The sequence below is a fragment of the Typopeltis vanoorti genome, chromosome 21, assembly GCF_054136105.1.
Source record: "Typopeltis vanoorti isolate ZY-2024b chromosome 21, IOZ_Tvanoo_1.0, whole genome shotgun sequence".
NCBI lineage: Eukaryota > Metazoa > Arthropoda > Arachnida > Uropygi > Thelyphonidae > Typopeltis > Typopeltis vanoorti.
This window is the reverse complement of record NC_143569.1, coordinates 97,847,938-97,874,398: the sequence shown is the minus strand read 5'-3', so window position 1 is coordinate 97,874,398 and position 26,461 is coordinate 97,847,938. Positions and strand designations below refer to the sequence as shown.

The following is a 26,461-nucleotide window of genomic DNA, read 5'->3' as shown; positions in this document are numbered from 1 at the left end:
CTGGAGGTATAGGAGGAGAGTGTGTTTCAGATACTGAGTACTCCGGATATCAGTAAAGCTGTGGGACTGGATGGTATTTCACCACGAGTTTTGAGAGAATGTGCTAGGGAATTGACAGTGCCTTTAACGTGGCTTTTCAATGAAAGTCTGGCTTTGGCAAAGGTGCCCAGGGAATGGAAGGAAGGTAAGATAGTGCCATTGCATAAGGGTGGTAACAGACTGGAAGTGTCTAATTATAGGCCAGTCTGTGTGTCATCAGTAGTTGTTAAGATCTTGGAGAAAGCAGTGAGGGACCGTATACAGCATTGGGCAGATGAGGGTAATGTTATCTGTGAAAATCAAAATGGATTTGTGAAAGGACGCTCTTGTTTTAGCAATATGCTAGCCTTTTATAATAAAGTTACAAGAACATTAGATGAGGGAAAGGCATATACTGCAATTTTCTTAGACTTGGCGAAGGCATTTGACAGGGTGCCACATGATAAGCTGATATTTAAGTTGCAGCACATGGGTCTGGATGTCAGATTGGTCAACTGGATTCAGGATTGGCTGTCTGATAGGTATCAGAGAGTTGTGTATGGTGGAGCAGTTTCCAGGAGGCAGAGGGTTACAAGTGGGGTCCCACAGGGCTCAGTACTAGGACCTATATTGTTTTACTTTTATATCAATGACATAGCCAGTGGATTGCAGTGGGATATTCAGTTGTTTGCGGATGATGCGAAGCTGCGAAGGATTATTAGTAATAGTGCAGATATGTGGTAGCCCTGCAAGAGGATTTAAATAAGCTAGATAGATGGGCAAATGAATGGGGATTTCGATTTAATGCAGCAAAATGTAAGGTCTTGAGGTTTGGGAAACAGTGATGGGATGCTGCATACTCTATGGGAGGAGTTATACTGGAGGAAGTAGGGGAGACAAGAGATCTGGGGTTGATGATTGATAGAAACCTGAGTTTAGGGGACATATTGCAAAGGTGGTGAAGGTAACACAGAGGATTGCTGCTATTATGAGAAGGACACTGACCTGCAGAGATAAGAGGGTTATCATTCCGTTGTATAAGTCTCTGATCAGACCACACTTAGACTATTGTTCTCAGATTTGGTCCCCAGGATTTGAAGGGGATAAATTAACTGTGGAAAGGATACAAAGACAGATGACAAAGATGGTTTCAGGACTGTACAAGGATAGTTATGAGGATCGGCTGAGAGAAGGTGGACTGCAGAGTTTGGTGGATAGAAGAAGGAGAGGTGATATGATTGAGACTTTTAAACTGTTGAGAGGTGGTTACAGGGTTGACACTGGGGAGTTTTCGCTTGGTTGAACAGCGGGAAGGAGTGATGACAAGAGGCCATTCCTGGAAGTTACGAAAGGAAACTGTGAGCTAGAGGGTAAGGAGTGGTTTCTTTGTGTGGGGGGTGGTTGAGCCGTAGAATGCATTTCCTGATGGAGTGGTGGGAGCGAGAACGATCAGTGAGTTTAAAGAGTGGTATGATAGACTTTGTGTTTCTCAGGGGGGGGACCTCCCCTCGATGAGTCTTGACAGACTTTATGTCTTAGGAAGGATCTCCCTCGATGAGTCTTTTGACTCCTTGGAGGCCTGAATAATAATAATAATAATATCTTATCTGTTGTTCCTTACATAGCCTATGTGTTCCTTCTTTCTTGTTTCAAAAGTTCTAGATATCTGTCCGATGTAATTAATACCGCATGAACAGGATATGCTATAAACTTCAGAGTATTTGTAGAAAGGATGGCTATCTTTTGGTGATCTTATAAACTTTTGAATGGTCTCAATAGGTTTGAAGGTTACTCTGATATTATATGGTTTTAGAAGACGAGCTAATTTTTTGGATATGGTACTAACAAATGGAATTGTTATAGAGTTGATGTATTGGGTTTCATCTCATTGTCTTTGCTGTATGTTACTGAAGAGAATTTTGTTGATGATTCTTGTAGGATAGATTCATTTAGGGATAGATCTCTGGATATTTTCATTAATTCTTCTTGTAAGTCGCCAGGGTCTGTGGTACACTGTATAGCTCTTTTTTTGAGCATATGGATAATGCTGAGTTTCTGGTATATGTGGTGAGACGAGTCGAATAGCGTCCTGTGTTAGTAGGTTTTCTATATACTGACAGGTTGATGCCATTGTCAGTTTGTTTCTTAATAAGTAATTAGCCTGGATATCACATCTCTGTTCACAAATATCCCAGTTTCAGAAGTCATCGACATCATAGAAAACCTGTTCCGACCAAACATCACCAAGTTGTTTAAGCATTGCTTAACTTCGAACTATTTTACATGGCAAAAAACATACTACAAACAACTTAATAGATTAGCCATTGGTAACCCTCTCTCTCCTTCTTGTGCAGACCTATTCTTAGAAAATCTGGATATGTGGATAAATAATGTGGATAAATAAAAGGGAAATATTGCTATAGATCGTTTTAAAAGGAATATTTGAGGAAGCGCTAATTGGAAGATTTATAGCAGATTCCAAAAAGGGAATCGTAGAATAAGTTTTTTTTAATTGGAAGAGTTAAGACTGTCAATAAGCATTAGTAGTTAATAAAAGAAGAAGTTGCTATTTACGTTCTAAAGGAATGTTTGTTTCATCTACATTAAGGACACTTAAAGTAACACGACTATTCAAATCCGGTCAGTACATAAATTTTTAACTGTTTACATATCATATTTGACAATAAAGATTTCTAAAATTTCCTGCATTACATTTTGTTTTACCCAAATTAAATTTTCTCCTTTGCTATGTATTTGGATATTTGTGAAGAGAGAGAGATGTGACATCCAGGCTAATTCCTCGTTAAGAAACAAACTGACAATAGCATCAACCTGTCGGTATAGAGAAAAACTACTAACACAGGACGCTACCTCCATTTCTACTCGTCTCACCACATATCCACATAATAGGGATATTCAGTTGTTTGTGGATGATGCGAAGCTGGGAAGAATTATTAGTAATAGTGCAGATGTGGTAGCCTTGCAAGAGGATTTGAATAAGCTAGATAGATGGGCAAATGAATGGGGGTGTCATTTTAATGCAGCAAAATGTAATGTCTTGAGGTTTGGAACACATCAATGGGACGCTGTATACTCTGTGGGAGGAATTATACTGGAGGACGTATGGGAGACAAGAGATCTGGGGTTGATGAATGATAGAAACCTGAAATTTAGGGAACATATTGCAAAGGTGGTGAAGGTAACACAGAGGATTGCTGCAATAATGAGAAGGACACTGACCTGCAGAGATAAAAGGGTTATCGTTCTGTTGTATAAGTCTCTGATCAGACCACACTTAGACTATTGTTCTCAGATTTGGTTCCCAGGATTTGAAGGGGATAAATTAACTCTGGAAAGGGTACAAAGACAGATAACAAAGATGGTTTCAGGACTGTACCATGTTAGTCATGAAGATCGGCTGAAGGAATGTGGACTGCAGAGTTTGGTGGATAGAATAAGGAGAGGTGATATAATTGAGACTTTTAAACTGTTCAGAGGTGGTTACAGGGTTGACACTGGGGAGTTCTTTCGCTTGGTTGAACAGCAGGAAGGAGTAATGACAAGAGGCCATCCCTGGAAGTTACAAAAGAAAACTGTTTGCAAGAGGGTGAGGAATGGTTTTCTTGCATGGAAGGTGGTTGAACCATGGAATGCATTGCCTGATGGAGTGGTGAGAGCAAGAACGGTCAATGAGTTTAAGGAGTGGTATGATAGACTTTGTGTTTCTCAGGGGGGGACCTCCCCTCGATGAGTCTTGATAGACTTTGTGTTTCTCAGAAAGGACCTCTGACGATGAGTCTTTTGACTCCATGGAGGCCTGAATAATAATAATAATTACCATTACATTCATTCTCCATCATCCAATTTAGTACTCACATTCTTGATAACTACACTCTTCCTGAACTTTCAGAAATGACACCTTGTTCTTTCTCATAATGTCATCACCGGAATGTCATTTATCCTATAAATCCCGTTTAATAGCTGTCATAATCCTTCTTTTCTATCAACAAAATTAGTAAGCTCTGCAAGATATCCTTCAATCTAACTTCATTGAGAACATTCAAAGACCAGTCACCATTTTGGTCCCTTACCTCTGTATTCTCTTCACTACTTCTCATTCCCACAAAACCTAATCGAATCTGTGCACAGCAGGCCAGATATGATCATATCAGTCTTATAAAGAGAAATAATAATTTGATTATGGAGAAGAGTCATCAAGAAGCTATATGAGCAATTATTGCTGAAACCGAACCAATGGGAGATAAAAAATGGAAAAACAAAATGGAAAACATCTGTAATATTGGGAAAGTGGTGTTCGGCCCGACAAGAGGAAATATTAAAGTGAAGAAGGAAACATGGCAGTGGAGCGATCAGGTTACAAAAGTGTATTAAGGAAAAGAAAATCAACAAGTAGAAGTGGGATAGTGTAGGCAATGACAATAACAGAATAGAATATAGAGAAGCAAAGAAAAAGGCCAAGAGAGCAGTAGCAAGATCATCTAAAGCTGAAACATATGCTACCTGTATGAAAGTCTCAATAATGAAGAGAGTGTTAAAAGGGTCCTCAGGACAGCCAGACAAAAGGAGTAGAAAAGTAACGATATACAGTTGACCTGTGAACAATGTGGAAGTTAGGGGGCACTGACTCAACATGTTGTTCAAAAATCTGTGTATAACTTTTGACTCCCCAAAAACTTAAATACTAATAGCCTACTGTTGACTGGAAGCCTTACTGATAACATAAACAGTCGATTAACACATATTTTGTATGGTATGTATATATTACATACTATACTCTTACAATAAAGTAAGCTAGCAAAAAGACAATGTTAATAAACAAAATCATAAGGAAGTTAAAATACATTTACAGTGATGATGATGATGATCAGCTTGCTTTAAACCCACTACAGGGTGAAGGACTCTCCCATTCTGGAGGTGTTGGGTTTACTTCTCCGATGGTGACCCAGTCCATCTTGAGAAAGTGTATATATATACTTTCTTTTGAGGGATGAAGTGAGCTGTATGGGAGTGATGAACTGCAATTAAGTGGTTATGGTGTGAGTGGCTTGGAGAGACTGCTGCTGGAAGGTAGAGAAGTGAATAGAGAGAATGAATCAGATCGAGAGGGGAGTGATGTGGAAGAGCAGAAGAGTAAGACAGGAGAGATTGAAGAAGTGGATATGAATGGGGAAGTGAGTGGTATGAGTATAGAAAATGAGAGAATGGGTGTGCAAGAGGAGCAGGGAAACGGGGAGGCTCAAGGTGGACAGGGGTACACAGCATGAGAAAGGTGGATACTCCAAGAGGAGGTGAGAGCATGTGTAGGCAGGAAAGGAATGGGATGACCAGGGATCAAGAGGAAACAGTTGGAATTGAAAAGGTTCTAAAATGAAGAAGCAGAAAGGGAAATGGCCCCAGTCGAGCATGGAGAGATCACACCGAGTGCGTGGTATCAGTGGAACTACCTGTAGATCCAGAAATGAGCTGTTGTGTTTGTATACCACTAGAAGTATAAGTGTTTGTATACCAATGCTAGAAGTATAAGAAACAAGGCAGATAAAATGGTTGCACTAATTGCGTCTATTCACCCAAAGATTGTCGGAATAAGTGAGACATGGTTGGAAGAGGACGACATTCTGACAGGAATAGAGATGGAAGGGTTTGATGTGTTTCGTGAGGATAGAAAGGGTAAAAAGGGAGGGGGAGTGCTATTGATGATAGAGAAAGAGTTATGTCCATACAAAGTAGAGATGCAAGATGGAAATAGTGCCAGTGGTTTTGAGACAGTATTGTGTGCGATAGAGGTGAATGGAATCAAATACTTGGTGGGATGTTGTTATAGACCAGGTAATGTAAATGGTGGTTATAGTGAAATGTATAGTCAAATTAGCCATGCAAATAAGAAAAGGGTGATTTTAATTATGGCAATATAGACTGGAATGATGAGATATACACTTGATGATTTTGAAAGAAATTGAGTTTCTTGAATTTTTGAGGGATAACTACCTCAGACAGTATGTAACAGAGGGCACACGAGGAATAAGGGTCTTGGATTTGATCATCTCACCAGAGAATGTAATTATAAATGAGGTGTCAAATCATCCACCAATTGGTGAGAGTGATCATGAGGTGATTACCTGGGTGGTTGCCATTAGTGCGAAGACCCCTGTGAGAAAAGGGTATGTGGAACTACAAGGAGGTTGATTATGAAGAGTTCAGAAGACAGCTTGCGGGTGTAGCGTGGAATGAGGAGTTAGCTGGAAAAGAGATCAATGCAGCTTGGGGGATTTTCAAAAACTATCTAGTAGATGCAATATCTAAATATATTCCAAGGGTGAGAAGGTTAAATAAGGTAGGTGTGTGAGAAGGATGAATAAAGAGATTAAGCATGCAATACAGAGAAAAAGGGCATTGTGGAGGCAGCATAAGAGAAGTGGTAATAACCAATTTCATGAGGTTTACAAAGACCAGGCAAGGAGGGTGACTTGGTTGGTGAGAGTAGCTAAAGAGAGGTATGAACAGCAGTTAGCTAATGAAGCTAAAAAGAATCCTAGGGAGTTCTTTCGATATGTAGCCAGCAAAAGAATGAATGATTATGGAAGGATGACATTGATTGGAAAAAATTGTATAAAGATTGCAGAATGTGTGGTGGAGATACTTAATGAGCAGTTCATAAAGATCTTTCAATCTTGTAAATGTGACTTCATGGAGAGATTAAAAGCAGTTAATGATGGGGAGGAGAGACTGACTGTAAGTGAGCAAGAGGTGTTTGGGGAATTAAGTAAACTAGATGTAAATAAGGCTGTGGGACTTGATAATATATCACCACATATTCTGAAGGAATGTGCTAGGGAGTTGACACCTGCCTTGACATATTTTTTAATATGAGTCTTGCACTTGATCAAGTTCCTAAGAAGTGGAAGGAGGGCAAGATCGTGCCACTTCATAAAGGAGGTGATTGAACTCCAGCATCAAACTATAGGCCTATTTGTGTATCAGGTGTTGTGGTTAAGTTGTTGGGAAAGCGTGTGAGAACTAGGATCCAGAGTTGGGTTGACAACAATGGAATTATCTCTGACGGACAGCATGGATTTGCTAAAGGGCGGTCATGTTTTAGTAATTTACTTACTGATTACAATAAAATGACTGCTTCCTTGGACAGAGAAGAAGGATACACAGTAATATACTTGGATTTTGCAAAGGCTTTTGATAGAGTACCTCATGATAAGGTGACAGTCAAACTAGAGCAGATGGGGTTGGATATTAGATTAGTGCATTGGATTGGAGACTGGCTATCTGATAGGTATCAACAAGTTGTGTATAGGGGTGCAATATCCAGGAAAAGTAAAGTCAGTATGTATATTAATGATATTGGCGAAGATTTGGATGCAGATATTCAGTTGTTTGCAGATGATGCAAAGTTGTGACGAACCATAAAGTGTAGTGAAGATGTTGTGGCCTTGCAAGAAGACTTGAATAAATTGAGTGATTGGGCAGGGAAATGGGGATGTGAGTTCAATGCTGCAAAATGTAAGGTTTTTAAAATTTGGAACACAAAGATGGGATGCAGAATTTATGCTTGCTGAGAATATATTGTTGGAGGTAGAGGAAGTAAGAGATTTGGGGGTGATAGTGGATAAGGATCTAAAATTTAGGGGACACATCGCCAAATTTGTGAAGACAACACAAAGACTTCTGGGAATGATGCGGAGGACACTGACGTGTAGAAGTAGGGAGATTCTTGTTCCGTTGTATAAGGCTTTGATTAGGCCACACATGGACTATTGTGCCCAGATTTGGTCACCGGGTTTTCAGAAGGATGAAGAGATGTTGGAATGTGTCCAAAGGCGACTGACTAAGGTAGTTTCTGACCTTTGGAATGTCGAGTATGAGGAAAGATTGAGAAGATGTAATTTGCAGAGTCTGGTGGAGAGGAAGGAGGGAAGATATGATAGAGACCTACAAGTTGGTAAGGGTTGTTATAAGATCAGTGGTGGAGAAGTTCTACAGAGAATAGTGAGAGATCAGGGGAGAACCAGAGGTCATCCCTGGAAACTGTATAAAGAGGGTGTGAGTAGGGGAGTGAAAGGCAGGTTTTTTTGTGCAGTTGTGAATGATTGGAATGCCTTGCCTGAAAGTGTGGTGTCTGCAAGGAATTTGAGTGTATAAGACATGTTATGATGAGATGTGTGTGTGATAAAAGGACCTCCCAGATGAGTCTTTGACTCCATGAAGTCTTGGGGTAATAATAATTATAATAATAATACTTGGATGAATGAATGTATGAAGGTGGAGACAATCACAAACATTGCTAACCACATTGCTAGTGCAAATATGCAAACCACTCCGCCTACCAGGCCGGCTCATTTGAAGTTTACGTCGTCTGTTTAGAAGGTGAATCATGTCTGTCAGTACCTACATCAATATTATCTTATATAATACAAAACAGTGTAGATGTTATATGTATTACTAACATTAGACAATAAAAAAATGAAAATTTACGTAAAGAGAAATTCATATTTATTTACTAGCATAATGATTCGTGAATTGATAACGAAGAAGCAAAATTATGATTGCTTTATGGTAGCCTAGTGCAATCGATACGATTGTTACACTATACACGAATAAATGAATTGTTATAAAATTGTTTTATTATAATTAATCAAATAAATGTAATTAATTAATAACAGTTAATTTTATACAGTTATGATTTAATACTACATCTTTATATTTGTTTACTTTTGGATTTTGCAAAGGCGTTTGACAGGGTGCCACATGATAAGCTGATATTTAAGTCGCAGCACATGGGTTAAATGCCGAGTTAGTCAAATGGATTTAGGATTCGCTGACTGATAGGTATCAGAGAATTGTGTATGGTGGGGCAATATCAAGGAAGAAGAAGGTTACAAGTGGGGTTCCACAGGGCTCAGTACTGGGACCTGTATTGTTCAACCTTTATATCAATGATATTGTCGCAAGGGGACATTTAGTTGTTTGTGGATGATGTGAAGCTGGGAAGGGTTATCAGGAATAGTGCAGATGTAGCAGCCCTGCAAGAGGATTTGAATAAACTAGAGAGATCGGCAAATGAATGGGGGTCGGTTCAATGCAGCAAAATGCAAAGTCTTGAGGTTTGGGATCCATCAATGGGAGGATGCATACTCAATTAGAGGTAGGGGAGACAAGAGATCTGGGAGAGATGATTGATAGAAAAGTGAAATTCAGGGAGTATGTTGCAAAGTTGGTGGGGGTAACTCAGAGGATTGCTGCAATACTGGAAGGATGCTGACCTGCAGAGATAAAAGAGTTATCATTCCGTTTTATAAGACCCTAATCAGACCACACTTAGACTATTGTTCTCAGGTTTGGTCCCCAGGATTTAAAAGGGATAAATTAACTCTGGAAAGGGTACAGAGACAGATAACAAAGACAGTTTCAGGACTGTACAATGTTTGTTATTAGGATCGGCTGAGGAATGTGGACTGCAAAGTTTGGTGGATAGAAGAAGGAGAGGTGATATGATTGAGACTTTTAAACTGTTGAGAGGTGGTTACAGGGTTGACACTGGGGAGTTCTTTCGCTTGGTTGAACAGCAGGAAGGAGTGATGACAAGGGGGCCATCCCTGGAAGTCATGAAAGGAAACTGTGAGCAAGAGGGTGATGAGTTGTTTCTTTGCATGGAGGGTGGTTGAACATTGGAATGCATTGCCTGAGAGAGTGGTTGAAGTGGGATAGGTCGGCTTTAAGGAGTGGTATGATGAACTTTGTGTTTCCTAAAGATGACCTCCCACGATGAGTCTTTTGACTCCATGGAGGCCTGGATAATAATAATAATTTATCTTGACTGTGAATGGTGCCACGAATGGTCTGTATGTGTTTGCTTGTAAGTTTTGATAAATCTTAACTTTTTATAATCAACATGTATATATTTTATAGTAGTAAATGATAAAATAGATTTGTCTACATATATTTCATGAATCTGTGACATAATTAACTCTTTCTTAATTTTTTCGATATTTCTAGGGGCTATGGGATTTATCTGCAAATTTTTCAAATTGTAGCAAATCCCCAAAAAGTGGATCTGCACAGTTCAAACCCACATTGTTGAAGGGTCAACTGTGTGTGTGTATACCAAGCTAGTATGATCATGGGAGAGGATGGTACCATTCTGTATGAAGAAATGGATGTATTATATAGATGGAAAAAAGTATTTTGAGAAATTAATGAATGAAATAAATAGGGATATATAAAAGGTTTGAGATCTAGTAATGAGGCCAATACCTAGCATAACAAAAATGTAAGTAGAGGAAGCATTGAGAAAGATGAAAAACGGGAAGACATTTGGACCTGATAACATCCCTGTAGGAGTATGAAAATGTCTAGGTGAAGTGGGCACTACGCTATTAACGGATATCTTTAAGAGAATCATTGAAACTGAGAAAAATGACAGAGGAATGGAGAGAGAGAGAGAGAGAGAGAGAGAGAGAGTATACCGTTTTTAATATATATGTCAATTAGCGAAGAGCAATTTGGGTTTATGCTTGGTCAGGGGTATTACCAATTGATGCAATCTTTGCTCTAAAACAGCTAATAGAAAGATACGGGAGAGTAACATGGAATTTTTTATGGTCTTCATTGATTTGGAAAAGGCCTTTGAGAGTCCCAAGAAAAGAGATATGGAGAAGCATGAGAAAGAAAAGTTTTCCAGAAAAGTATGTACGGCTTGTCCAAGACATGTATTACGGTAGTAACAGGGGTGAGATGTAGAGCAGGAACTACTGAAGCATTCCGAGTAAAATTTGGGGTTCATCAGGGTCAGCTTTGAGCCCGTTCTCATTTGTCATGCTCTTGGTTGTGTTGCAAGTTCTTACTGGCTCTGTGTAGTGACAGAGCCAGTAAGAACTGACTCACCCTGGATGATGTTGATGTGGCGATTTTCACACTACATCATCTGAGCAGGAAGCAGAAGAAAGAATGACTTGAACAATGGGGGAAAGCTTTAGAAGACAGTGGTTTGAGGATCAGTAGAAATAAGATGTGTTGTAGTGAAGCAGTAGGAAATATAACATTGTAGGGCACAGGCATGTCACAAGTGTCTAGGTTCACAAACCTAGATCATGTGTTCAAAGTGATGGATACCCAGACTCAGAACTCAATAATAGGTTCCAATTAGTTTATTCCAGTATAATAAACTGGAAAAAGGTTGTAGTATCTTATTTGATATAAAAGTGTTGTCTAGTAAGTTAAAAGGAAAGATAAATCTACAAAATGGTAGTAAGATCCACACTGGTGTATAGCAGTGAGACTTAGAAGATGACCAAGAGATGGGAGAAGAGAATGGACATAGCTGAAATGAGAATGGTGAGACTTTCAAGTGATGTAACAAAATTGGACAAGATTAAAAACTCACTGATCAGGGAACAATAAAGGTAACCCAAGTATCTGGGAAGTTTAGAGAATCAATCTGAGGTAGTTTGGTCCTGTTATGTGGCAAGATATAGGTTATGTGGGAAGGAGAGCACTGGAGATGATGCCACCAGGCAAATCAGTTTAAAGCAAGGTTGGATGAGCTTTGTGTGTGTGTGTGTGTGTGTGTGTGTGTGATAGTGTGTACTTCCCACGATCAGTCTCTGACTCTATGGAGGTTAATAATAATAATAATATTTTGCAATGAAGTGCCTTCTTATGGATTGTATCGAAGTTAGGACAAATATGACATAAGATGTGCAACTATAAACCAAGATTCAAGTGAATAAATAAAGCAAAAATAAATCATTACAATCATCACACTTTTCAAAGATATTTAGGCCTAGAGTGGCCTGTTCCAGCCTTAGAAGTTATCATTGAATCTCTTTAGAGGATGTCCTGGTTTTCTTTTTCCTAATGGTTTGTAATTTGATACTTGTTTTGGCAATTTTTCTGTTTTCATTCTTTCAATGTGTTCCATCCATTTATTTTTATATTTTATAGTATTATTATTATTCGTGACACCTCCAAGGAGTCCGAAGACTCATCGCGGGAGGACACCTATTGCACAACTCTCTGCCTCCACCACTACACCGAACCTCTACTACCAATCATCTACATCAGTGCCATCTACTGCCCACCACCACAGCTAGTATTTTATTATATTTTATTTTATATATATTTATTTTTATATAACCTACATGAAGAAGAAACTGCAGACGTCCAAGACTCAGATGGAAAGACCAAATTCAGCTATAGGCTTTTTTTATGTCCTGTTCCTGCTCTGCAGATGAAGTTGGTTTAATTCCTGTTTAATTCTTTCATAATGTCTTAATTTCCTTTGTGATTGAATAGAGTATACTTTGCAGTTTTTCTCCTAAACTTTCTTTCAGCTGTTATTAATGTTTGTTGTATTTTTGTTTTATTGTCCAGATTTCCCTTCCATGTTGTATAACAGAACTGGTAGGGCTAATGAATTGTATACTTTTAATCTAGTTTGTTTTTGAACTAGGTTATGTTTAAATATAGAGTTGATTACACTTGTTATTTTTAAATATTTCACAATTTTCAGGTTTATATCTTTTTCATTTTTATATGTAATCATTCATCCTAGGTGGTTAAATGAATTCACTTGTCCTAAAATCTTGTTATCTATTACCATTTTAATTCTTATTGGATCTTGTCCTTTAAAGGCCATCATTTTTTAAAATTTTTTTTATTAATATTATCTTTCCATAATCTTTGGCTATTTCACTTAAATTAAAAATATCTTCCTGTAAGTTACCTTCGGAATTTGTAATTATTATTTGATCATCAGGAAAAGGAGAGTGTTTAAGTTCACAATAGGAGAAAGGTTAATACCTTGATGGAAATTTTTATTCCATTTTATTATTATTTGATTTAAATAAATATTAAAAAGAGTTGCTGCAACAGGACATCCCTGTCAGACTCCTTGATTTATCTCTCTTGGAAATGATAGTTCATAATTTAATCTTATTTGTATTTGATTATTACTTATGATATGATATACTTATGATAGCTTTTAGAATATTAGTCTTTTTTTAGAATATTTGTCTTTTTTTAGAATATTTGTCTTTCTTTTGATATGATAAATGAAATACTTCTTTTAACTTTATCAAATGCTTTTTCAAAGTCAATAAATGTAATATGTGTTTCAAAGTTGTATTATCTTCTTTTCTCTATTATTAATTTTAGGCAAAAGGCCGGGTCTATATACGATTGTCCATTTCTAAATCCATTTTGTACTTCTAAAATAAAGCCTTCAGAATATTTTATTGTTAGTTATTAAAAAATACTAATATATATATATTTTATAACAGTAAGTTAGAATACTTATGCCTCTATAATTTTTATGGTCATCTTTACTACCGTTTTTTAAAAATAGGGATCACTATTGCTTTTTTCCATTCTATTGGGATACTTTTTGAACAGATTTTATTTAAGAATAATTATAGTCATTTTATAAACCTTTTCCTGTACTTACATAATTCTGAACCTAATTTATCTTCACTTGGTGATTTTGCATTTCTTGTTTCTTTCAGTCCTGATTTTTAATTCTTCTTTAGTTATTTCCATTTCATTCTCATTAAATGTTTGCCAGTTATCTTTTTTAAAATATTTGCAGACATGGGAGCCTTGTAAGAGGATTTGAATAAACTAGACATATGGGCAAATGAATGGGGATGTCAGTTTAATGCAGCAAAATGTAAGGTCTTGAGGTTTGGGAGAGACACCGATGGGACGTTGCATACTTGATTGGAGGAGCTGTACTGGAGGAAGAGACAAGAGATCTGGGGGGGGGTGATGATTGATGGAAACCTGAAATTCAAGGAACATATTGCAAAGGTGGTGAAGGTAACTAAGAGGATTGCTGCAATACAGAGAAGGATGCTGACCTGCAGAGATAAAACAGTTATCGTTCCATTGTATAATACCCTGATCAGACCACACTTAGACTATTATTCTCAGATTTGTTCCCCAGGATTTGAAGGGAATAAATTAACTGTGTGAAAGGATACAAAGACGGATGACAAAGATGGTTTCAGGACTGTACAAGCATAGCTATGAGGATCGGCTGAGGGAATGTGGACTGCAGAGTTTGGTGGATAGAAAAAGGAGAGGTGATATGATTGAAACTTTAAACTGTTGAGAGGTGGTTACAGGGTTGACACTGGGGAGTTCTTTCGCTTGGATGAACAGCAGGAAGGAGTAATGACAAGGGGCCATTCCTGGAAGTTATGAAAGGAAGCTGTGAGCATGAGGGTGGTTGAACTGTGGAATGCATTGCCTGATAGAGTGGTGAGAGTTCAAGGAGTGGTATGATAGGCTTTGTGTTTCCTAGGAGGGACCTCCCAGGATGAGTCTTTTGACTCCTTGGAAGCCTGAATGATAATAATAATAATATATATATATATATATATATATATATATATATATATATATGTATTCAAGATACCAAGTAATTTTATATAAACTTGGTTTTTAATCCTATTTCCCAAGTAAGCAAACAGACAAGTATGTCAAGTTTGCGCCTGCACGTAGTGCAAGACTGAAGCAACTTCTGCAGGTAGTGCAGGACCAGGCAACTCATGGTAAAGGTTTGCATTAAAGGAAAAATACTAAGGAAAGTGATTGGAACCTAATCCACCTTTACCACGAGTTACCTGGTCCTGCACTACCTGCAGGAGTTACCTCAGTCTTGCACTACATGCAGGTGCAAACTTGACATACTTGTCTGTTTGCTTACTTGGGAAATAGGATTAAAAACCAAGTTTATATAAAATTACTTGGTATCTTAAATACATAATATACCCAAGTTAAAAACTTTCTACACATATATATATATAGAAAATATATATATATATATATTTTTTTTTTTAAATATATATATAGAGAGAGAGAGAGAGAGAGAATTTGTTGTTTTAAGGATACTTGCGACATAAGACTGAATGATATAATCACGTAATCACAAGAAAGATATTTATTTAACCAAATATTTCGGTCTGGAAATAGCAGACCATCGTCGGTGGTATTACAAGAACAGTTTAAAAAAATATACAAGCTAGAATACTAATTTCAACGATCTATTGTTAGTATTCTAGCTTGTATATTTTTTTAAACTGTTCTTGCAATACCACCGACGATGGTCTGCTATTTCCAGACCGAAATATTTGGTTAAATAAATATCTTTCTTGTGATTACGTGATTATATCATTCAGAGAGAGAGAAAGACAAGCTATATTACATTTCAAACAATATGCTAAAGAGACAATGATTTGGTCAACCATTAATCTATTGTTCTGACCTCTAGTGGAGGGAAAAAAAACTACATCAAAGCTATATTCTATTTATAACATCATCAGAGAACAAATTCATACAGATAGTTTTATTACAGCAAAAGTGATGTCCTAAATTGACATGACAGTTCTTATATTAGACTTAAGGTTATTTGCCATAGTTATTATATTTAATGTGTCATTTATGTACCTTTTTTTCGGATATACATATCAACTCTTACCACACCACCCAACACAAAAACTAGGTGCTAAAAAACAGAGCTTTGAAGATTTGCTCCAATGAACAAACACTTAAAAATAAATTAATAGTTATTATCAGTAATACCTTCCTGAAAAATGGCTACAGCCAAAATACTATCAACAAAAAGACCCTATTTAAAAACAAAAATAAACTAGATTATAATAAAACTGCAACTGTTCCATACATTAAAAGGATATCAGATAAAATAACCAGATTAATACAGAAATACAACCTTATTGCCACCTTTAAACCTCCTACAAAATTAAAGAACTTATTCAACTCATCCAAGGATCCACTTCCTCCGCTGGCCCACTCTTTAGTATAGTGTATTCATTGCACCTGCAATATGCCCTATATAGGTGAAACAGAATGCATGATTCCTATCCAAAAAAAAAAGGAATATAAATGTCACATTAAATATAATAACTACAGTAAATCCGGCCTTTCTGATCATGTCTTGAATACTCTACATAGAATTGACTGAAAAGGCACCTGTTGTTTATATCATACCAAAATGTGGTATGAATGTAAATTTAAGTAGGTCTGTGAAAATTCTTACTGACCACCCAATTCTTAACAATAATGATGGTCTAAAAATCCCAAGAATATGGAAGGTACATGTGCTACCCCCATAACCTTTTCATCTAAGAGTTAATTATAAATACAACTTATTCGAAGTTTTTCCACCTGGTTATACTACAAATTTAAGAAGCCAAGAAATTATATTCTTATATAATAGAAGCTCATATATGAGTGAGGTCATTAGCTTCTATATACGAGTTGCCCAATCCTGAAATTACTTCAGGTGCAAACTTTGTTTGTTTACACTTGGATAAAGGATTAAACCAAGAATATAATTTCTTGACATCTTTAATTTATATAAATAGGACTTATATTCTTATATAAGTCATATTTATATATGACGTATATAAGAATTTTAATCCAGGAGTGTAATATAGAAGAATATAATCCAGGATCTTAACTCTAATATTACAGCTCTTATGTCAAATTAGGATACCACATTTGCTCTTATAAACTCTCTATATGACTTTGTTAATGAAATAGACTTTTCGAAATTGATTTGATGTCATGAGTGTAATATATAAGCATGGCAAAGTGTAAGGGATGTGCTTGTGGAGAGAATGAACTGGAGACAAGGGAAGGTATAGATTTGTAGGAAGTGCGATATATTATTAGACCACGAGACAATAAATGTGAAGCAGACTGAAAAGATAAAAGATGGCATAAATGAAAGAAATGAAAAAAAAACAAAAGCCAGTGAAACTGAGGGAGTGAAAGAATGCAAGAATGTAGCAGGGTGTCTGTTTAATGCAGCAAAATGTAAGGTCTTGAGATTTGGGACATATCGATAGGACGCTGCATACTCTATAGGAGAAGTTAAACTAGAGGAAGTAGGGAAGACAAGAGATCTGGGGTTGATAATTGATAGAAACCTGAAATTTAGGGGACATATTATAAAGGTGATGAAGGTAACACAGAGGATTGCTGCAATAATGAGAAGGACCCTGACTGGCAGAGATAAAATGGTTATCATTCCGTTGTATAAGACTCTGATCAGACCACACTAAGACTGTTGTTCTCAGATCTGGTCCCCAGGAGTTGTGGACTGCAGAGTTTAGTGGATAGAAGAAGGAGAGGTGATATGATTGAGACTTTTAAACTGTTGAGAGGTGGTTAGGGGAGTTCTTTCACTTGGTTGAACAGCGGGAAGGAGTGATGACAAGGGGCCATCCCTGGAAGTTACGAAAGGAAACTGTGAGCAAGAGGGTGAGGAGTGGTTTCTTTGCATGGAGGGTGGTTGAACCAAGGAATGCATTGCCTGATGGAGTGGTGAGAGTGAGAACGGTCAATGAGTTTAAGGAGTGGTATGATAGACTTTGTGTTTCCTAGGGGGGATCTCCCTCGATGAGTCTTGATAGACTTTGTGTTTCTTAGGAAGGACCTCCCACGATGAGTCTTTTGACTCCATGGAGGCCTGAATAATAATAATAATAAAAGTTAGCGAAAGCAAGAATGTACAAGAGAAAGAGAAAAAGTGTTGAATGAAAGAATAGTATGATTGATGTAAAGAATGAAGAGTTGGCTGCAATGAGAGGGATAGCTCAGTTGCATTGAATGATACATAGGGCAAAGCGGGAACTGAAGCAAGTGCAAAAATGTCTGGAATGTGGATCATCTGATAACAGAAAGAAAGAAGTGTGAGATAAGAAAAATGAGGGCTTGAACAAGAGAAAGAGAGAGAAATCAGGGAGCAAGTGTTGTACGATGATTCACTCATAAAAGGTGTCATTGATGAGAGTGACAAAATTGTGCTTTCCTGGTGTGAAAATTAATGATGTTAGTGAAGCTATTAGAGCACAAAAAGGTAGGATGAAAGAAATTATCATAGTGGCTGGAACAAATGATTTAAAAGGAGAAAAGTATGGCATGAGAGAGGACACAAAAGAATTATCAGAAGCAGCAAAAGAAAAGAGTAAGACAGTTAAGACAGTTGCCACGGTATGAAAGAGCAGAGCTGAGAAGAAGGGCTAAAATAGCAAATGACTTGATGCGTAGGTTATGCATTAGGAGTGGTGTGGAGTTTATGGATGTATGGAGTGAGTTTGATGGGTGAAAGGACTTATATAAGAAGGATGGTTTGCATCTGAATGGATTTGGTGTTCAGAAACTGGAAAAACTGCTGCTGAATGAAGTGGATGTATAGAATCAGAGAAACTAGAACATTTTTTGGGGGTAGGCTGTTGAGTGGATATGCAGACATCAGTGAGGCAGTTGAGTGTAAGAATGTGCATAATATGCTTAAGTTAGTAACACTGGTAACAAACCAGAATTAGATAGTTAGTATAAAGTGTCAAGATAGAGGTGGGCCTAAGGGGCTTTTGTACTTTATGTACACTAATGCCAGGAGCATTGAGAACAAGCAGGAGTAATTTATGGCATTGGTCGGCTCATCCTGGCCAAAGGTTATTGGCATTAGTGAGGCATGGCTAACAGAAGATGATATAGTTAAGACGGATAGAATTTGAAGGGTATAGTGCAGTGTTTCTCAATCTTTCTAAGCCCAAGGAACAGAAAAATGTCTAAAACAATTCTACAGACCACTAAGTTATATAATTTTTAAAAAAACCTGTGTGGATTACCAACATTTGGGAAAAACTGATTTTAGATTTATTATAACATAATAAATCTAAAAGCATGTTTTGAATACGTATGGAAACAATTAAATTGGAAGTAAATGATTAAAACTGTATCAACATTGAACAAAGTTTTAACTTAATAAAATTTCTTATAAAAGTTATCGGAAAATATGTTTTCAAATTATGTTTCTGAGTTTTGAAGTGGTCACAAACCCTTTCCAGAAACTCAGAATCAACAAAAATATAATTTTCCACTGAAAAGGATTCCAATGTTGGAAAATGTGCAAATTGTCTGTCTTTTACATAACTAATCCATAACACCAGTGTTTTCTTGAATCTTTATTTTGTCATAGGCATCAAGAACAGTTGAAGAATTTCCATGAGGGAGAGATTTAATTCATTTAATTTTGAAAAAAATGTCTGAAAGATAGGATAGTGTTGATAACCATGCTTCATCAACAAGGAGTGATGCAAAATCAGAATTACATTCATTTACAAACAATAAAACTTCCTCTTCCTTAATTGAAATAACCTTGTTAGTACGTTGCCACTGGAAAGCTAGCGAATTTCAGAATGAAGCAAAAGTTGTATATATTCACTGCCCATTTCATTGCAGAGTACTGAAAATAACCTGTTATTTAACAGTCAAGCTTTAATAAAATTAACTAGAGTTACAGCATTGTATACTACAGTTTTAAATTCTGCTGGCATTCCTTTGAAGGCTAATGCTTCCCTATGTAAGAAACAGTGTATCCAATTCATGTCCCGAGCTACTTCCTTGACCTTAGAAACAACTCCATTATGCCTGCCTGTAAGGGCATGAGGTCCATCCAAACAGAAGCCTATACATTTTTCCCACTTGTGTATTACGGATCCCTTTGTGTATTATGTAATTATTGAGAGTGTGAAATATTTCTTCTCCAGTTGTTCGGGATGACAAAGTTCTACAAGCAGGAGTAATTGTTGTTACCATCATGAATGTTGTTATCATGTGCATATCTTATAGCATATTAACTGTGCATCATTTGTAACATCAGTAGTTTCGTCTAATTGTAACACATAATAAGGGTTCTTCTTAACTTTTTGATTAACTGAAATTCTATGTCACCTGCCATATCATTAATTCTGTGACTGACAGTGTCATTTGAAAGAGGAATCAAATCAACATCTTTTAGTAACTTGTTGCCAAACATTGTTTTTACTACATCTTCTATAGCTAGAAGTAGTAAATTTTCCCCGATAGAATGAGGTTTCCCTGTTTTTGCTATATGCAAACTTAAGATATAGGATGCTTCCAGTGCCTTGCTGTTAATCGAACCCATGGCCGAAACTATATCTTTCCCATTATTTAATGTCTGTAAGCATTGCTGAAAAAATTCAATTGGCTTATTTTTCACATCAGAATGTTTAGTTTCTAAATGTTGTCACAGATTTCATGCACTCGTTCGACAATACTTCAAAACACATTGAGGTTTTTGTTCACTTTCATCTCCACACCAAGTAAACCTGAATTCCAAATATGAACTGTTATATTTCCTACTGTATTTTTTCGAACTGCTTGTTTCTTCTACTTTAATGGTATTACACTTAACTCACCAGAACAACACATATCACAATTAGGATTAGCAACACCTACTTCATTTGCTTTTCTTTTCAAAGTCCTAGTTCTAAGCCACTTTTCCATTATTAAAAAACGTTTCTGAAAAATATATAAATACTGGGATTAACTCACGACACACTTTGTCCAAGTATCACTTAGCACTTCTGAAGATATACTGAGCCTTGGTTGAAGGAAGAAAACCTTCAATAATAAAAATCGATAAACAACAAGCAATGGGTTGATATGTGGATAACACATGTTTACTTCAAATCTGACAAAGCACCAACAGAAGGCAGAATAAAGCAATAAAACCATATTATTGTTCACTTCACCCCTCTTTTATTACTCATCATTCTGCCACTATTTGTTGGTTTTTAAGTATCCATTTTAAGGATCCAAAGAAAATCCTAGGGAATTTTTTAGCTATGTGGCCAGTAGGAGGAGAAATTACTGTAGAAGAATGATATTGTGGGATAAAAATGGGAATAGAGTGACTGATGCAGAGGACATAGTGGAATTGTTCAATGAACACTTTATTGGAGTATTTCATCCTAGAGGAGTCAGTTTTAATGCTAGAGGGATAGGACTGGTTCGAGGTCTGGAGGTACAGGAGGAGAGTGTGTTTCAGATACTGAGTACTCTGGATGTCAGTAAAACTGTGGGACTGGATGGTATTTCACCATGAGTTTTGAGAGAATGTGCTAGGGAATTGACAGTGCCTTTAACGTGGCTTTTCAATGAAAGTCTGGCTTTGGCAAAGGTGCCCAGGGAATGGAAGGAAGGTAAGATAGTGCCATTGCATAAGGGTGGTAACAGACTGGAAGTGTCTAATTATAGGCCAGTCTGTGTGTCATCAGTAGTTGTTAAGATCTTGGAGAAAGTAGTGAGGGACCGTATACAGCATTGGGCAGATGAGGGTAATGTTATCTGTGAGAATCAACATGGATTTGTGAAAGGACGCTCTTGTTTTAGCAATATGTTAACCTTCTATAATAAAGTTACAAGAACATTAGATGAGGGAAAGGCATATATTGCAATTTTCTTAGACTTGGCGAAGGCATTTGACAGGGTGCCACATGATAAGCTGATATTTAAGTTGCAGCACATGGGTCTGGATGTCAGATTGGTCAACTGGATTCAGGATTGGCTGTCTGATAGGTATCAGAGAGTTGTGTATGGTGGAGCAGTTTCCAGGAGGCAGAGGGTTACAAGTGGGGTCCCACAGGGCTCAGTACTAGGACCTATATTGTTTAACCTTTATATCAATGACATAGCCAGTGGATTGCAGGGGGATATTCAGTTGTTTGCGGATGATGCGAAGCTGGGAAGGATTATTAGTAATAGTGCAGATGTGGTAGCCCTGCAAGAGGATTTAAATAAGCTAGATAGATGGGCAAATGAATGGGGATTTCGGTTTAATGCAGCAAAATGTAAGGTCTTGAGGTTTGGGAAACATCAATGGGATGCTGCATATTCTATGGGAGGAGTTATACTGGAGGAAGTAGGGGAGACAAGAGATCTGGGGTTGATGATTGATAGAAACCTGAGTTTAGGGGACATATTGCAAAGGTGGTGAAGGTAACACAGAGGATTGCTGCTATTATGAGAAGGACACTGACCTGCAGAGATAAGAGGGTTATCATTCCGTTGTATAAGTCTCTGATCAGACCACACTTGGACTATTGTTCTCAGATTTGGTTCCCAGGATTTGAAGGGGATAAATTAACTGTGGAAAGGATACAAAGACAGATGACAAAGATGGTTTCAGGACTGTACAAGGATAGTTATGAGGATCGGCTGAGAGAATGTGGACTGCAGAGTTTGGCGGATAGAAGAAGGAGAGGTGATATGATTGAGACTTTTAAACTGTTGAGAGGTGGTTACAGGGTTGACACTGGGGAGTTCTTTCGCTTGGTTGATCAGCGGGAAGGAGTGATGACAAGAGGCCATTCCTGGAAGTTACGAAAGGAAACTGTGAGCAAGAGGGTAAGGAGTGGTTTCTTTGTGTGGAGGGTGGTTGAGCCGTGGAATGCATTGCCTGATGGAGTGGTGGGAGCGAGAACGGTCAGTGAGTTTAAAGAGTGGTATGATAGATTTTGTGTTTCTCAGGGGGGGACCTCACCTCAATGAGTCTTGACAGACTTTATGTCTTAGAAAGGACCTCCCTCGATGAGTCTTTTGACTCCTTGGAGGCCTGAATAATAATAATAATAATAATAATAATTTTAATTTGTTTGGATAATTAAAAAATATATATATATATTTATTTAATTTAAGTCTGCCTGCAGAGCATCTGTTCCATCATCACGGACCACAGGTTGAGAAACACTGGTATAGTGTGTTCAGGGAGAATAGAGACAAAATAATGGATAGAGGAGTGCTATTGATGATAGCCAATGATCTGTAACCAAAGAGAGTAAAAATTCAACTGCAGACTACTGAATATAGCACATTTGAAGCTATCTGGTGTTTGATTGAGGTTAGAATAACAAAATATACAGTTGGATGCTGCTATAGACTAGGATATGGAAACGATGATGGAGATAGTATGCATCAGCAAATAGACTCAACGAGTGCAGGACAGGTAGTTATTATGGGGATTTCATTTTGAAACACAGATTGAAAGGAGGAGACGACACATGGGAGGAATGAAATGGATTTCATGCAATTACTAAAGGATAATTACCTGAAACAGCATGTAATGGAATATATTAGGGTTCCTGAGTGCTCAATCTAGTAACTGCATATGAGAATTTGTCTATAACGAATATGACCATGTTGCCTTGTTGTATGACCACATGATCAGGCTGTTTATTGAGAATCCAGCACTTTATTGTGTAGTGAACCATTACAGCATTGCTTCATCAACAATTATAAGCTTGCATTTTGTTGTTTTGCTGTGCCCAATATATAAACATTGTTATTCTTTCTTAATGTTGATACTAGTGGAGATGACAAAGAAAACCTTTTACAGACTTCAACATTTTTTTGACCATTTTCTAACTAACTGGGATAGATAATAGATTGGTCAGAGGGATAGATTTGTTGTCTAAATTACTCAGGAAGTTGTGCACGAGAGATGTAGAGGTGGTTTTGCAGAAAAGGATTTAACCAATGGAGTGCTATGATAATAATAAGTTAAAGTAGGAACTCGAGAACAAAATTACAGTTTCTGTTCTTGGGCTCTTACTTTAACTTATTTGTTAATGATATTTCATGTAGATGGACAGAAAATATTCAGCTATTTGCTGATAATGCAAGATTAAGAAGATTTATAAAGAGAGAAATCAATTCCTTTCAGTCCTTATAAGATTTAAATTTGTTTTAACTTAGACAAATGAGTGCAGTTGCTATCTTAATGTTTTCCATGAGCCGGCCTGGTTGGTCGCGTGGTTAGGGCATCCGCTCTCCAACGAGAAGGCTGCAGGTTCGAATCCCACCGTGGGCATGGATGTTTGTGATTGTCTGTGAAAATACTAGTGGTGATGATGGGCAATAGATGGCATTGGTATAGTTGTAGTTGGTGGATTTGAGTGGTGGAGACGGAGAGTAGGTGCCCTCCCTCGATGAGTCTTCGGACTCCCTGGAGGGGTCATGTAATAATAATAATAATGATGTTAATAAGAGTAATGTATTGCACTTTGGAGTGTGAAAGTGTAGAGCTGTGTACTGTATTAGTGGAACTGAACTCCATGAAGTTAATAAGATTCACAACCTGGGAGTGCTAGTCAACAGAGGACTAAAGTTTAGAGGGCCCAATACAAGTTTGCACTAACAGGAAACATGTATTAGCTTTTTTTTTTAGTTTACAGTAGTAAAGGCTACTTTCTCTACATGAGCATTTGATGTTATTATATTTATAATTTGATTATTACCTTACCTTTTGCAGACTACCTACCTCTTTTTTCACAGATGTCAGATAATCATAAATAGTTACTTTCAGAGTAGGATACATCATTTTGTTTAATGGATGATTAGGATCTCTTAAAGCAGCAGAGATTTTTTCCCTTAAGTGATTTCTATGAATATTATATCTCATTTTCAATTCTTCAATAGCTGTGCTATTTATTCTCACATGAAAATGTTCTTCATTGTAATTAGGAAGGTACACATTCACAAGAACATCTGGTTGCTTCTTAATCTCTCCCTGTTTAAAAAATACCAGATGTATATTACTTTATATTAATATATGAGGCAAATGAAAAATATATATTAAAGGCATTTTGCAAATTCTAAATACTGTAATCCCTAAATTATCCAAACTTCAAATAATCAAACTTACAATTATAGAGTCATGAATGAGTTAGCATGTTGTTAGTTAATTGACCAACAAATAAGTTTCTAGAATAGTCAGATAATTGAAGGATCACTATTAATATATTATTCAAGTTTTATGGACTTTTTTGTACTGTTATGCATTCTTTTACATATTTTTTAACAACTTTATACTCTAATTTTAATACAACTGGAGTACAAAACCAGTCTGTTCAGTCTGTTATATGTGACTGACTGGTAAGTAATAGAAGGGTGAGAATAATGGTCTACTTTAACCATGGGAGTATTGACTGGAAGCAAGAAATATGTGTGAGTAAGGAAACTGAATTCCTTCATCTACTTAGAGACAACTACCTTTTGCTTCATCTACATGTTCATGGCACTCGAGTAGTAGATTTAATAATATCTTCTCATACAGTGACAATACAGGGTTTCACCACAATGGCACCAGTTGAGGAAGTGAACGTGTGATTTTTGATGTGGGGAGTGGCTAGCCAGGCATGAGCTTTGTGAAACAAGAGATATGTGTATAATTACAAAGCAGGGGACTATGATAAACTAAGGAAACAGATTGGTGATGTGTAGTGACTTGACCGGTTGAAAGGGAGAGAAATCAGTAGTGCCTGGGATTTGGTCTGGAAGCTGGGAAGGATTATTAGTAATAGTGCAGATGTGGTAGCCCTGCAAGAGGATTTGAATAAGCTAGATAGATGGGCAAATGAATGGGGGTTTCAATTTAATGCAGCAAAATGTAAGATCTTGAGGTTTGGGAAACATCGAAGGGATGCTGCATACTGTATGGGAGGAGTTATACTGGAGAAAGTAGGGGAGACAAGAGATCTGGGGGTTGATGATTGATAGAAACCTGAAGTTTAGGGGACATATTGCAAAGGTGGTGAAGGTAACACAGAGGATTGCTGCAATAATGAGAAGGACACTGACCTGCAGAGATAAGAGGGTTATCATTCCGTTGTATAAGTCTCTGATCAGACTACACTTGGACTATTGTTCTCAGATTTGGTCCCCAGGATTTGAAGGGGATAAATTAACTGTGGAAAGGATACAAAGACGGATGACAAAGATGGTTTCAGGACTGTACAAGGATAGTTATGAGGATCGGCTGAGGGAATGTGGACTGCAGAGTTTGGTGGATAGAAGGAGAGGTGATATGATTGAGACTTTTAAACTGTTGAGAGGTGATTACAGAGTTGACACTGGGGAGTTTTTTTGCTTGGTTGAACAGCAGGAAGGAGTGATGACAAGAGGCCATCCCTGGAAGTTACGAAAGGAAACTGTGAGCAAGAGGCTGAGGAGGTTTCTTTGCGTGGAGGGTGTTTGAGCCGTGGAATGCATTGCCTGATGGAATGGTGAGGGCGAGAATGGTCAATGAGTTTAAGGAGTGGTATGATAGACTTTGTGTTTCTTAGGGGGGATCTCCCCTCGATGAGTCTTGACAGACTTTATGTTCTTAGGAAGGACCTCCCACGATGAGTCTTTTGACTCCATGGAGGCCTGAATAATAATAATAATAATTACTTAAGCAATGTCAGATTATATTCCTAAGGTGTGGAGGATGAATAAAGTAACAGTGAAATGGATGAATCGTGAATTATACTTTTGGAGGAGAGATAAAGAAGAGGATACCACGCAGTAGAATGACGAATATTAGGTGTAGGAGGAAGGTGACAAGTGTAGTAAGAAAAGAGAAAGTGACATATGAGAAGAGTTTGGCTGAAGCAGAAATACAAAACCCAAGAGAATTCTGCAGCTATGTTGCTAGTAGAGGAAAGGGTGAAAGGGGAGAGTGGTTGGTGAATGGAATGCATTGCCTGACATTGTGGCGAATGCAGATACATTGAATGAGTTTAAAGAACAGTTTGATAAG

General features: G+C 37.3%; 1 protein-coding gene across 1 annotated transcript in view; it reads right to left on the bottom strand.

Moving 5' to 3' along the window:
* LOC150095133 (uncharacterized) overlaps nucleotides 1-26,461 on the bottom strand; it is a 489,238-nt gene that overhangs the window by 159,002 nt on the left and 303,775 nt on the right. Inside the window, exon 12 of the mRNA XM_090410959.1 lies at nucleotides 24,200-24,448. Within this exon, the coding sequence (XP_090267085.1) occupies nucleotides 24,200-24,448 (249 nt within the window). The remainder of the gene's footprint in view (nucleotides 1-24,199; nucleotides 24,449-26,461) is intronic.